The 14,687-nt window shown below is 51.9% G+C and overlaps 1 protein-coding gene across 2 annotated transcripts in view; it reads left to right on the top strand.

The window, feature by feature from the left end:
- The window catches only part of GFRA4 (GDNF family receptor alpha 4), a 132,821-nt gene extending 119,014 nt beyond the window's left edge, over positions 1-13,807 (top strand). For both annotated transcript variants that reach the window (XM_038400512.2, XM_038400513.2), the window contains exons 5-8: positions 664-773; positions 2,019-2,153; positions 4,673-4,830; positions 10,078-13,807. In XM_038400512.2, the coding sequence (XP_038256440.1) occupies positions 664-773; positions 2,019-2,153; positions 4,673-4,830; positions 10,078-10,221 (547 nt within the window). In that variant the 3' untranslated portion in view covers positions 10,222-13,807. The remainder of the gene's footprint in view (positions 1-663; positions 774-2,018; positions 2,154-4,672; positions 4,831-10,077) is intronic.
- The last annotated feature ends 880 nt before the right edge of the window (positions 13,808-14,687 follow it).

The following is a 14,687-nucleotide window of genomic DNA, read 5'->3' as shown; positions in this document are numbered from 1 at the left end:
GCATGGGGCATGGTTGACTTGAGGGAGGCTTCTCTGCTCCTTGAAGTCTTTAAACCATGATTTAAGGACTTCAATAGCTCAGACATGGGTGAGGTTTTTCATAGGAGTGGGTGGGTGAGATTCTGTGGCCTGTGCTGTGCAGGAGGTCGGACTAGATGATCAGAATGATCCCTTCTGACCTTAGTATCTATGAATCTATGAAGTGCTTCTTCTCACAATGTATAGTCCATCTGTGGAACTCATTGCCAGGGGATGTTGTGAAGGCCAAAACTATAACTGGGTTCAAAAAAGAATTAGAAACGTTCCTGGAAGATAGGTCCATCAATGGCTATTTGCCCAGATGGTCAGGGATGCAACCCCATGCTCTGGATATCCCTAAGTCTGACTGCCAGAAGCTGGGACTCGGTGACTGGGGCAGGATCACTTGATAATTGCCTTCTTCTGTTCATTCCCTCTGAAGCACCTGGCATTGACCACCATCAGAAGATTGGGCTCAATGGACCATTGATCTGACCCAGTATGGCCATTTTTTAGCTATTCATTGTAGGACGTTTAGGACACAAGTTAGCGAGCATATCAGTGGGCCTATTTATATGCAAGTGCAGTGAATGCAGCAAGTTAAGTAGAGGTGACATCTCCCTTTACACTCTCTGTCCCATGCAGGTCCCGATATGCAGAGTTTCAGTTTAACTGCCAGCCTTCCCTGCAGTCTGCAACTGGCTGCAGGAGGGAGAACTACGCTGCCTGTCTGCTGGCGTACACAGGAATCATAGGTATGAGGCCCTGCCCTTCGGTTGTTGATTTTCCTCTTCTCTCTCGCCTCCCGTTCTGGACCGTTGCTAGCCCCTCAAATCGAATGAGCATGCTCCATGTCCCTTCTGCCTCTTGCATCCTCACTGACAACAAAGATTCTGCAATCAGAGCTCCACTCACAATCCCGGTGAGGAGGATGATGAGCCAGATGAGAATCCAGCTCACTCTCCCATCACTGCGCTGGCTCTGCAAGGCTAACTGGTAACAAGCCACTTGGGTGGGTCAGCAGAAAAAGCAAATTTGATTCAAAGGGACCCAGGAAGCAGATCCCAGGTCTGGTCCTAATGGGTGAAAAGGTGTCACTCCTTAATCCTCACCACCTGAGAGGTACCTGCCCATGCTCCATATAGTGTACACTACATGATATCAAGATATTTAAAGATTTTGTGTTGAATGCTCCCAAAGAACAAGGGCAAGCGTGGCATATTTTTGAAATAGCAGTCCTCCATGTTTCCAGATCCTGAGCATCCATGGATTGGCAGTCCCAGGTCACCTGTCTGCCAATCACATCACCGCCACCACTGGTGGAGCCACGTGTAAACCACCTTCCTCCACCCTCCATTGGCTTCAGAGGGCTTTGGCTCAGGCCTGAGACAGGAGCTCTCAGCATAGCATGGGTCAGTCTGGAAAAGCCAGCTGACCGCTGCTGGAGCCTGGGAAGTGGGCTAGGGAAATGGGCTAGGGAAATGGGAAGGAGAGGCTTGTCTGGGCATATCCTGAACTTTTAGAGACTATGGAGCCATTCAGTATTAATCTTCCCTTACTGGAGTCTTGACCTGTCCATGGCTATGGGCAAAGTCTCTCTGTCTGAACAAGACTGTGTGGAAGTCTAGGGTTGCTGCATACCCCTGGACTACATGACAGGCAGACTAAGGACACCAGGAAGACATACGGTGTTGTAGCACAAGGAGCAAAGTAATGTCAGTAGCTGAGTGCCTCACCCTGGCCTCTAACCGTGGGCTGTGCTGGGTATGTGAACAGAGCAGAATCGACCTGGAAACGTGGCCTGGAAAGAAGCAGGGTTCCCCACTTCTTAGCAGGTCAACCACAAAGGGAAAGAGGTCCTGGCAGATCTAAGGGCAGCAGCGTGGAACCCACAGGAACATGGCTGAGTGGGGAGAAGGTTTGCTCTGGGGAGTCCATGTGGTTTTGGTTCTCAGCTGGTTCCGCCAGTAACAGCAACCCTGCTCCGTCCTTCTTGGCAGGTAGTCCTATCACGCCAAACTACATCGACAACTCGACTGCCAGCATCGCGCCTTGGTGCACCTGCAATGCCAGTGGCAACCGCCAGGAGGAGTGCGAGAGCTTTCTGCACCTGTTCACTGACAACCTCTGTCTCCGTAAGTATCAGATGGGGCAAGTCCACTGGGGGGCTCCTGGGTGCCTCTCACAAGGGGGACAGAAAGGCCATGTGAAAGGATGTCCTGCCACCAGCTCTGCACCTGCCGGGTGGTAGGTGGAATGGTCAGAGCGTTACCTGTGCCAGCCCGCCCCCAGACACGTCCCCTACAGGCTAGCAATGCTACACATGACACAGCTAGCCTTGGTCCTTGTGCTGCCCAGCCAAATTACAGCTGCCCCATGGGGTTCCCAGTGCCCTCTCACCTCCGGCACATCCACTCTAGACAATCCGGAATTTGGTCTTCCTGAGTTTTCCAGGAGCACTGAGAGCTCCCAGCTGAGATCAGGGTCCCACCTGTGCTAGTGAGAGACAGCCACTGCCCTAAATAGACAAAGCCATCAAAGGGCAGGAGGGGAACTGAGACGTGAAGTGACTCCCCCAGTCACCGAGCGGGGCAGCGTCAGCACTGGGATTGGATCCCACTCTCCGGACTCCCAGTCTGGTGTCCTAGCCATTGTCCTGTACTAGTTACAAGTACACTTAAAATGTAACCCAACAACCCCCAAGGAGAGCTCAGCGGGCTTGCTCTATCCTTGGCCAGCGCGCCGCTTGCTGGACTGTTTTGTAAAATGGATGTCCTAGCCCTTGAAAGAGCTCGGAGAAGGTGAAGCATGAGATGAGGCGGTCTGAGTTATGTAGACTGGCTAGAAACTGGAAAAGATGACAAGCGCTGAGGATGTTGGAATCCATCAGCGTCCTGAGACGACATGCGCTCCATCCAGCAGCTGCCAGCGAGGCCCTGGGACTATCGTGCTTGAGAAAACCCGACAAGGGGGAACATTTGTGCCAAGAGAAACTAACTTCACCAGCATTTTCCTGCACTGCTGTTACTCTGGCCGGAAAGGGCTGCGTCTTTCTCCTCTCTCAGCCAGACTTTCCCAGCGGCGTGACCCTGCGTGAAACCACAGCCATCCTGCGCTCAGATAAGGAACGCACCACCAAGTCTGTGTGATGGCTTCTCATCAGGACCCGCGAGGAGGCGGCCGCTGGGCTGCGAAGCCGCAGAGCACCATTGGGCAGTGCGCAGAGGGCTTTATGCGGGGCCATGTATTGACAGCAGGGTGTGACGTGGTGCATGTTTTAAGAGGGAATCCTGGGCATCCTTTAGCTGGAGAGAATCTGCAGTTGGCTGCCGGGCGGAGCGGCCCGTGTGAGCTGCTCCCGTACAAAGCCGGAGCTTTTGAGACGCCGTGAGGGCCCGCAGCTCCCATTGTCCTCTGGGATAACCGCTTCTGTAAATGCATTACGCCCCGATGTCACTGCATATGTTCTGCTGTGAGCGAGCGCCTTGCTGCTCAGCACGCGCGGGCCCCTGTCGCTCTGCCCAGGAAAGAGGGAAGGTTCCATGTTGATTTTATGCCCCATCCAGTATTGCTCTCGGGTTAGCCCCAAGGCCCGATTCCCTCCGCTCAGCTCCTCATGGAGTCACTTAGGCCCAGATCCTCAAAGGCATTTAGGAGCCCAACTCCTGGCTGAAATCGATGGGTCTAGCGCACTGGAGTCAGTGGGTGGGGGATTCCAGGGTGCCAGCATGTTGCAAACTTCGTAGTCGACTCCACCTGGGGAAAAGCCAAGGGGAACCCAGCCTACTGGGTGTTCCCCATCCACAGCTGGCTCTGATGGTTGGACTGCCCGCGGGACTTGGCTGCGTGGGACAGTGGAAATGGCTGCCAAACTTATGCACTCCCACAGAATCCAGGAGACAATGCCTAGCCTTCCTAAAGGGCTTTACAAACCTGACTGAACTTGGCCTCTCGGCACCCCTGGACAGCCCTCCCCATTTTTATGGGATGGGAAACTGAGGCTCAGTGCGGGTAAGTGGCTGGCCTGGAGTCACAGAGGGAGTTGGGTCATTAAAACTCAGGGGTTCCTGGCTCCCTGTCCTGTGCTCAGTGGCTCTTGGGATCTGGCAGGTGTAACGGCTCGCCCCAGGTGGGGTGTTAGCAGCAGGGCCCGAACTGCTATTGCCTGAGTGAAAAGAGCCAAGACCATAATGGGCTCATCAACCTGTGTCCTTGGCCGAGCCCCCATAGAGGGGGACCGAACACCGTGTGGGGCAACCCCTCTCCCATGCTCAGAGGGAGCCCCTAGGCACACGCCATGTGGAGGGGGCAGAGTTCCTGGCCACTGGGGCAACAGGGCCAGGCAGCAACTTCTGCCTTCAGTGGCTTTGTCCCCCACACCCTGCTGGGAAGCTCTGCCCCCATTGGTCTGCTTTCCCCGTCGCCCAGCGGCTCCCTGCCCGCCCACGAGTGGAGGCAGGGCACCTGGGCAGACAGGGCGGCGCTGGGTAGGGAGGCAGGGCTGGCAGGAGCGGCAGTGGGAGGCGATGGCTGGTCCGTGCCCAATCTGTTCTGGGGAGGGAGGCACTGGTTTGGGGGTGGCGGGAGGGTCGGGGTGGACATTAACACTTTCCTCGAGAGCTTTGCTCTGACAGCTCTTCCCCCTCTCGCCAAGAAAACGCCATCCTGGCCTTCAGCAATGGGACATACCTGAACGCGGCACTGGCCCCGTCCATGCCCCCGACGACGCAGATGTACAAGCAGGAGCGAAACACCAACAGGGCCGCCGCCACCCTCGGAGGGAACATCTTTGAGCAGCTCCAGCCCACCAAGGTAGGGGTTAGACCGAGGAGCTCACGGAGCCTTTGTACTGGCGCTCTCAGCAAATTCGCGCTCCTCCTCGGCTTCCTGGACCTTCTGCTGCCCTCTACGCTCAGCCCCTGCCACTCACCTGAGACTCCCTGACCCCCCCCCCTCCACACCGCACCCTTCTCCTTCAGGCCCTTCCCAAGCCCTCCTCCTTTATAAGCTCTTTTAATAAACCCAGTTCTAACCATCAGGCCATGCTGTCCTCACTCTTCTCCTCTTCTTCTGGTGAGCTTGTCACCTGCTAAGTGCACGGTGCGTCTATGTCGTGATAGGAGTAAGTGATGATGATAGTTTTGCGGGCAGCAGAGGCTTGAGAGTCAGGACTCCCGGGTTCTATTCCTGGCCCGGCTGTAGGCTCGCTGTGTGACCTCAGACAAGTCACTGAACCACTCTGTGCCTCTGTTTCCCCACTGGTAGTATGGGAATAACATTGCTCTATCCTGGGGATGTCAACAATTAATTAATTAATGTTCATTAAGCACTTTGAGATCCTCAACTGAAAGGCTCTAGATGCAAGAAAAATATTAAATTATTAGTAGTATTTTATTGTTATGCTGAGTGAAGACTGTGTATGACAGTAATATTCAATGATTATTATTTAAATAAACAATAACCCTGGTTTACTGTGTATTACAGTCATAATAACTATAAAATTAGTTCATTACATAACAGTGCCCCTGATTCACTGCATGCCAGATAGCAGAAGCGCTCCAGTGACGTGTACTGGACCAGCTGGCCTTCGCTGTCTTTCAGGCTCAATGCAGAGTTTGGGAAGCCCTGTTTCCCACTTACACTTCCCCTGCCATGCAATAGCACAGCATGTCAGAAACTCCTCCGTCACTCAGCAATCACCTGCCACTTCCTACCAGTGGCCGAGGTGGAGAAGATTGAAATGCAGCTGCAGCAGCACTAACGGCTTGTCAGGACCTTGCAGGTTGTCCCTGACATGTAGATATATTTATCTGCACCACAGTGCCACAATTTTGGCTTGTACTTGCATCCTCCTGCAGAGACGCACGGAACTGGCTTAGCTTGTTACCAGCAGCTCCCTTTGATTTGGCCTTTGAGTTGCATGTGGGACCTCTCCCGACTTTCCAGAAGGTTGCAATAGGTTGGCACCTGTCCGGACATGTGAGTAGACTGACAGAGCATAGTAAAAGCCCCACAGCTCTTCCGGCCTGCTACCCTGAGCCATCCATTGTGGAGAGACCAAGCCAGCTTGCCCCTAGATGCCATGGTGCCGGGTAGGTCCCAACAGGGGAAATACCCCTTGAGCCCCCAGAGCAAGCTAGCCAACCAGGGAAGAGATGGAAATAACCCCTAACCCTCTACATGTTAACTCTGGATGTACGTCCCCTCTATTAGGGACAGAACCAGCTTAGCCTTTGGGGCGTGTCAGAGGTGAGTTAATTGTTAACCAGTTAACATGGTAAGGGGTTTGCCATTCTGGGAGGGAGGCCTCCACATTCATTACTAAGCATTGTGCAGATTTAGAAATTCAGCAGGTGAGGTAAAGCTCATGTGGTAAAGAGGTCATCCTCCACTCCCGTGGGGCCCCTGCTTGGGCTCCATGGGCTACAGCCCTCTCCCTGCAGCCTTTTACCTGGCTTTGGAGTTACCTAAAGCCTAGAATAGTTTATATGGCTGGGGGTGCAGGTTAAAGCCTGGGCTCCACTTTAACGCAGGCTGGAACCCATCCACTCTGCAGTGAGGACATGGGCAAAATCACTTGCCTGGGGATAGTCCTTCAGTACTGTCCCACAAATCCCCCTGAAAGACAGACCAGTTCTCCTGCCATTGATGCGGAAACAATCCTAGAGCATCTCAGCACACAGAGCCATGGGATATGTCCCCAGACACAGATGAGTGGGCAGCACCAGTGAGGACGCAGTAACTTGAGTGTGGCTTTGCTGTGTGGCTGCTCCTCCCTGGGTGAGGCTACCCTGGGTGCTCAGACCCAGCAGCTGACCCTATGGGTTATTAACTCTGCAGTGAAGACATAATCGCCCAAGATTACAGCCTCAGCTAGATGTGCAATAAGCAATCTCTGCAGCCCTGGCTCACATTCCTGTGGAGCAAGCTCCCTCGTGCAGGGGGTTACACGTGTTGCCTTTACATTGCTTGGGATCACTGGGGACAAACACAGCAGGGTGGAGAGAATACAGTAACCAGCCTCAAACCTTCACCCAGGGCTCAAGCCCAGCTGCAACCACAGTCTTCTGGGAGGCTTGAAAACGCCCTGGTAACTGTCCCCCGTTTCAGGTAACTCTGCACTTCCTGGTTCCCTCTGGGAGTGGAGGTGCAGAGACACTGGCGGAAAAGTTGTCCATTGGCATTGCTCGTCCTTCCGGCTGTATAATGGAAGAGCCTGTTCCTAGGAGAGTCCTAGTCCCTTGGTGCAAGCTGAAGGAGGAAGGCTAGTCCTGATCAGCATCCAAACATTAGACAGCTGCTCAGACCTGGCACATGGTTCATGTCATCACTAAGCTTTAAATGCCCAGCCAGCAATAAAGTGGGGGACTCAAAGTACAGCTCCACCCCCATGCTCCAGCTGTCCCGAAACCTCCAATTGCCAGGAGCTGGGACTGGACGACAGGGGATGGCTCACTCGAAATTGCCTCATTCTGTTAATTCCCTCTGAAGCGGCTGGCACGGGCCCCTGCCAGGGATAGGATACAGAGCCAGGCGGACTATCAGTTTGACCCAGTGTGGCTGTTCCTGTGTGTAACTAGGGTACTTTTATGACTCCTGCCAGGGTAGTGTCTGAGCACCTCACAGTCATTCAGGAGTTTATCTCCCCTCACTGCCGTGAGGCAGGGCAGTGCTATTATCCCCTTTATACAGATGGGGAACTGAGGCACAAATCCTCAGTGGTATCTGGGCACCTAACACCGATTGAAATCAATGACACACCCCAGAACTCCACCGAGCTCTCCTGGGTCCTAGTCTGGTGCCACAAACACCAAGTCATTCTTCATCCCAAAGCAACTCTCATTCTACATAATTTAAACTCCTCCTACCCCATCTCCTCCCCCCTCCCACTTCTAAGTCTACATCCACACTACAGAGCGTAGGCCAGCATAGCTATGTCAGAACAGGCCCCGACTGTAGACACAGCGCATGCTGACAGAAGGCCTTTTTTGCTGGTTTAGAGATACCACCTCCCCCAGTGACATTAGTTACATCGAAAGACATTCTCTTCCACAGGCGTAGCTGCATCCGCCCTCGGGGTTTTGCTGGCATAGCTATGTCACTGGGACGTTGTGGTTTTTTTCACACACCCCTGAGTGGGAGCTCAGCCAATATAACTTTTAAGAGTAAACCAAGCCTAAAAAAAAGCACAAAGTGTTTGTCCTCTGTGAGTGTCGGGACGATTTTGCAGAGCCGGCGTCCATAACGTCCCCAACCGGCATGCTTTGGTTGACTTCTGCGTCTTTGCTTAAAGCTGAGCTTCCCCTGCTGTGTTCATTCCTCCTGGGAACAGTATTCTAGGGGACAGGAAACACTAAGCTGATTACACAGAAGTAGCAAAAAAGGCCTCCAACCCTCCCCCCCCTTAATATTTGGAGAGGTGGCTCTGATCAGAGGCCTGGTGTGAGCTGTAGTGAAAGAACCTGAGGGGCTGTGAACCATGGGATATGCCCCAAAAGTCTGGGTGTAACACTGACAGACCCCGGTCGCTGGCAGGTGGGCTCAAACCTGGGATCTATGGAGCTTAGTGCATAAGCCTCTACTGCATGAGCTAAAAGCCATATGACACAGAAGTCAACCAAAGCGTGCCATTTGGCTTTTAGCCAAGTCTGTAGAGAAGACTCATTAATTTTCTCTCTCTAACTGGTCTTGGTGCCACGAGATGGGACAGAACACCACACCAGCAGGTGTATGGGGTACCTGGGCACCACACAAAACTGCATACAGCACCAGTGGAGACAGGAAACGCCAGCAAATCCTGCCATTTTGCAATGTGGCCACTCTCCTGCCTAACACCAGGGAAGGAACAGGAACTTGGATCATTGAATTAACTATGTATTATGGACACACCTGATGACAATCACTGAGCAGGGAGAGCTATGTTATTAGGCCAGGTATTTCCAGGAGAGAGAGGGAAGGATTAATTCCATCATCTGAGGCACTGGTAAGACTTTATCTGGACAATTAGGTACAGTTCTGGTCTCCATGTTCAAGAAAGATGAATTCAAACGGGACAGGTAGCGAGAAGCACAAGTAGGGTGATCAGGGACTGGAAAGCCCATTGTATAAAAGGAGACTCAAAGAGCTAGGCTTGGTTATAGCCTAGCAAAGCAAATGGCCGAGAGGGGATCGGGTTGCTTTCTATAAATACATACTCAGGGTAAACACCAGGGAAGGGAAAGAGCCACTTTAACTAAAGGTTTCAGAGTAGCAGCCGTGTTAGTCTGTATTCGCAAAAAGAAAAGGAGTACTTGTGGCACCTTAGAGACTAACAAATTTATTAGAGCATAAGCTTTCGTGAGCTACAGCTTGCATCCGATGAAGTGAGCTGTAGCTCACGAAAGCTTATGCTCTAATAAATTTGTTAGTCTCTAAGGTGCCACAAGTACTCCTTTTCTTTTAACTAAAGGACAGTGTTGACTCAAGAACAAATTGATCAACTGGCCAGGAATATCCAGAGGCTGGAAATTAGAAGAAGGTTTCTAACCATCAGAGGAGTGAGGCTCTGGAACAGTTTCCCAGTAAGAGCGGGCACGGGGGGAAGGAAGCAAACAACCCCTCTAGTTTGAAGATGGGGGTGTGGTAAGTTTAGGCGTGGGATGGCATGAGAGGGTTGCCTGTGATAGCAGGAGACTGGACTCGATGACCCAGGAGCCTCCAGGCCTTTGGGCCTGTATTATCTGGCCTCAGACTGAAGTGAAGTCACTGTCAGGCCATTCTGCTCCAGGGCTTGCCCTGTTAATGGTAGTCCCGAGCTCTGATTCTGAAAGGCCTCCGTTAGAAGCTGATGAGAGCCGCTTCCATCCTTACCGCAGTGTAACTATCGACTTCAACAGAGCTGGCTTGAGACCAGAATTCAGGCCAATGCTTCATAACAAGCCTCAATCAGCCTGGCCCTCACTCCCCTCCCCGCCTGCATCACCGTTAAATGTCGTGCAATGCGCTCAGCTCCTGTCTTTTCCAGGAGTGGGAGGATGAGCGTGGGGTTAACCCTCAGCATTGTCTCCATTCTCTTCACAGGGACCTGGCGAGGAGCCACTCCTAAAGGGCTCCACCCAACTGGCATCCGAAACCTCCAGCTTGGCGTCAGCCTCTTGCGCTGCGGGGTGGCTGCTGATGTGGGTTTCCATGGCTCTCGCTGTGCCACTCCTGCTTGCGATGTGAAAGGGAGCGAGCATGCGGCAAGCGGTGACTCTGTGCACGTCTCGCCGGGGGGCGGGCGGGGCGTGTGTGGAAATTGCCCCTCTCCCCCCAGCCAACATATTTTATTTTGTAAAATCGAAGACGTCTCACCAGCTTGCTCCTGGTCACCCTTCCCGCTCCTTGGCTCGCTTCTCGTCTGCAGCGCCCTGTAGCGTGTCCATGGTGGTGCAGAGCCACAGACAGGTCCCTTCATAGAGCCCCGCACAAGAAATGAGATTCAGAGGCCCCGAGCTCTCCTGAGACAGCCGAGCGAGGAAAGACTCCCGACAGATGAGCTGTCTGGAAGGTTTCGTGAAACTCTGGCCTACAGGGACATGGTGGGGTCTCGCGATAGGCCATGCAACTTTCTACACAGTGACCCGAGCTGCGGAAGGACCAACAGAACCCCATCCCTGGCTCAGACTAAGGCTGTCATCCACTTTGTCACAAGGCATTGCCGTTGCCCGCCAAGGAGACACCAGGCATCTCTGTGGGGTACAGCAGAGCCAGGGCCGTGCGATCCCTGACCTAGCTGGTTTTTCGACATACCTAACAGCATCCTGTGTAGCTGGCGTGTAACTCCCAGCCGAACCCTGACCCTTTCCCCTCTCCTGTAGAAAATCGTGTTCATGCGTTAATGGTGTTCAGGAAGAAACACGTGTGTCGCCTTCCATTTTTTTTGCCGGCTTTGGCAATTCATGGTGGCATCCCCTTCTGAGCCTGGAACATTCTTAACTGGCCCTGTCAAGTCTTTGGGGTAGTTTTTGTCGCATCCAAGTGTGCGGTGAGAGTAGGATATACTGTCCCACGCAACGCTAGTTTTTTAAAAATCTCTTGGTACGTGTAAGCCTCCAGGCAAGGCTTGATGTTCATGTCACTTGACTCGTGCTCACCTGTGACAAGCAAGTTGTTTGGTCTTAAGGTTGTGTCTACACTGCAATAGAGCACCCGCAGCTGGCCCATGTCAGCAGGATCAGGCCATTGGTGTTATACAATTGCTGTGTAGATGTCTGGGCTCTGGGACCCCATGAGCCCTGGTGTCTACACTCCAATTTTATAGCCCTGAGTCAGCTGATATGGGCCAGCTGCGAGTGTTTTACTGCAGTGTAGACACCCATAGTGACACAAAGGATGTTCAGGGGTTTACTTGGTATCTCTAGTCACAGAAATGAAAGATGGGCTGGAAAAGGTTCAGTAGAGACCTAGCAACCAACCAATTCACCCAGACAAATGGCCATTTGGGGACACTCAAAAACCCAGCTGCCGTATGAAATGATCCAGGCACTAAATGCATCAGGGCATGGCCTGCTCTGGTTCACCTTGTTAAACAGTTAGCTAATAAAGTTGCCCTCATTAGGTTGGCTTATGCTCTCATTCTTCAGATACTAAGTCAACCTCTAAATAATAGGATCTGGGAAGAAGTGTTCTCTATACGTGCTGCTTGCAGGATTTATTGCACCTTCCTCTGTTGGTGCATTGGGGGCCAGCCACTGCCAGAGACAGACTGCTGGGCTAGATGAACCATGGGTCTGAGCCTGCATGGTCACCCCTACCTTTCTGTGGAGATAGAGCTTATGATCCTGAGGGTCATGAGTGAGCCCCTAACTCATCAGTGGCCGAGCTGAGGGGGCCTCTGTGCTGGATCAGGCTCATAGAAACGCTGGTGAATTGCCCCCTCATTAAATACTCAGACTGGCTGCCCCACGGAGGAGCATTTCTTGAGGGCCTCCAGCACTTTGGGCGGCTGGGTTCCAGAAGCATATTCCTTGGGTCACATGTCTCCAGCGCCACCAGCAACCGTCTCCTGACGTGGGTTTGGCGGAAGGATTTTGACAGGGCCCAGGAGTGGCAGGTGGGGATCACGAGCACCACCCAATGGAGCACTGCAAGCACAAAGCCCAGGATAGGGGTTTGGCTGCAGTCCGTTGCCCTCCTCTCCCAGTTCCCTCAGAAGTTGATTTCTTAGCTCGATTGCTTAACTTTTAAAGAAAAATTGCAACGGAAGAGAAACATTCCCAGGCCCTTAGTCCAGCATGAAATATGACCAGTTAATACTTACTTTGGAGTGATGCGCTGGAGTTCTGAGCCTAGTTTAACCAAAGTCCTGTTATGTTTCCCCCACCAACAACACCCCTGAGGTGCAGTGACCAAAGCTGTTTGTCCGGGGTGCACCTTAACATCTCATTGGCCTGGTTTTACAGAGGCCTCAGCTTTTCTCAGAGATCTTCATAAAATCAGGGCTTATGGGCAGGGACACCAGGTGTAAATGTGGAACAACAAAACTGGAAGCAGACATGTCCTCCCGTTGGTGTCATGCACCCAGCCAGGAAGATGAGAGCTACAGAGAACAGCAGGCAGTGGCCACAGCTCATGGTACATTGTGTTTTTAGTGGGATGGGGTTAGCAGGCACAACCCTAGTATATATAGCTCCTGGGAGCAGCCCAAGCGTGCGCGAGCCTTCTAATAGTGCGTGAAGTGACACGACTAACAGCTGTGCTATGCAAATCCTGACAGCAGCTGGCTCAGCAGAGGCAGGATTTGAACGCTGACCCAATGACAGCTCGACAAGGCTCGTCCCTGTGTACCAGGAAGCTACCTCATAAGAGTCCTTTATGTGCTACGCTCCTTAGCTTTAAATAGGTGTGGACATTTCCTGCCGTTCTGCCCGCAGTATCCTGAGCTGCTGGCTGCCATGCCATCCTTCATGTGCTGAGCCATGTAATCGGGCGACGTTACGGGTTAGACTGGGCATTTACATGACCGCCACCTAGGAACTTACCCCACTGGCCAGTTCACCTCTCTGGGGCTTTCGAAAGGCCTGGTTCCCATTTCCTTAGCCAATATGTGTGTTCGAAGTGAGTAAGGGTTTTTCCCTGCAGCCAGCCGCAGCACTAAGAAACGTTATTCCAGCCTTTCCCTAATGTCGGTGTGGAGAATTTTAGTCCTCGCATGCTTGGCAGGGCAGAATTAGCTCTAAGTAAGGGGCGGAGTGGCTCAGCTGGTATAAATTGGCTGAGGGAACTGGTGTCAGCTGTCTTGGGTACCCTGTCTTAATGCCACACTTTTTTGAGCAGCAGAGGGGCCGGCTGGCCAGGCAGTGACCATTCTCAGCCTCCAGAAGACCGCGCTCAATGGGTCCTTCAAACCCAGGGCTTTAAAAGCAAGCTGTCACATTTCACGCCTCAGACATGGTGGTTAGTATTCGGACAAAACAGCCCTAGTTCTTGTAAGCTGAATGGTTATTGTTTTCCCCACACCATCCTTGCAATTTAAAAATGCAAAGCTTGTGGATGCTAAGCAATGGCCAGGTGGAGAAGATGTTGTGGGGAGGGTTAACACAAGAATTCAAGCCAATGTCTCTCTCCCCCCCCACCATAGCTCTTCCACCCCTTCACAAAACTGGTCTCTCGCTCGCTCACACACAAACCTCCATAGCTCTCCCCCCCACCATCCACAAAACCAGTCTTTCTCTCACACCTACACAAAATTGGTCTCTCTCTCTCTTTCTCTCACACACACACAAAAATCTCTTCCACCCCTTCACAAAAACCGGATGAAATTGTTATATGAACATTTCATCCCTTTTTTTCCCGTCAGTATTTGAAATTGATAAAAAAAAAATTAACAATTTCAACATTTGCCATTTCTTTTATACCCAATGATAAAATATGATCACTTTTTGTATGTGTGTGTTTGTGGGGGAGCAGTTTCCCTTTTTGCTATGGGCCAAAATGTTGGCAAAACTTTAAATGACTAAAATGATTAATTTTTTCAATCCTCTCTACTAACCAGGGCCCTTAGTGTATCTGCTTGCACTGGAAAGGGGCTGAGATGAACTAATACGTACCCCACAGACTTGCATAAGCACAAAGATATGTCCTTTTTAATAAAGCAAAATTCTGTGGCATCACTGAGCTGTATTTGCTGAGGAGCCGTGCCATTTCTGGAGTGGTTTGGGAATTCCTTACACCTTGTGTATCTCAATCGCCAAAACAACAAAGCGCCTGGTGAGGAAGGCGTTTCTCCAGGAAGGACTAATCTCTGCAATAAAACAAGTGATGGCAGGTGATGCTAAGAGACTCTGTGTGTGTGTATGTGCGCACACTCGCGGGGGGGCGGGGGGTTGAATGGCTGATGTTAGCGTATACTACGGGGATATAATCTGTATTTAACTAAACTTCTATAAGCATCAGTATTCAAACATGTACATGAATAAAGCACACATGCATTTTCCTGATCCTTTGCTCCTCTTTATTTCCCCTCTGATCCCATGAGCGTGGCCAGACTGACATGCCTCCCCTGAGCTGGCTGGGCTCATTGTGTGAGAGCTGACAATGCTAGTTTGGTTTTTGGCTGTGGCTGCAATTGTTTGGGATGGAGGAGTGGGCTCATCATAGGTGCGCAAGCGCTAGCCCGAGCCGCTGTCTGGAACAGGTCTCTCTGCTGA

The sequence above is a fragment of the Dermochelys coriacea genome, chromosome 4 (genome assembly GCF_009764565.3).
Source record: "Dermochelys coriacea isolate rDerCor1 chromosome 4, rDerCor1.pri.v4, whole genome shotgun sequence".
In the NCBI taxonomy this organism is placed as follows: Eukaryota; Metazoa; Chordata; order Testudines; family Dermochelyidae; genus Dermochelys; species Dermochelys coriacea.
This window is presented reverse-complemented; position numbering and strand designations above follow the sequence as displayed.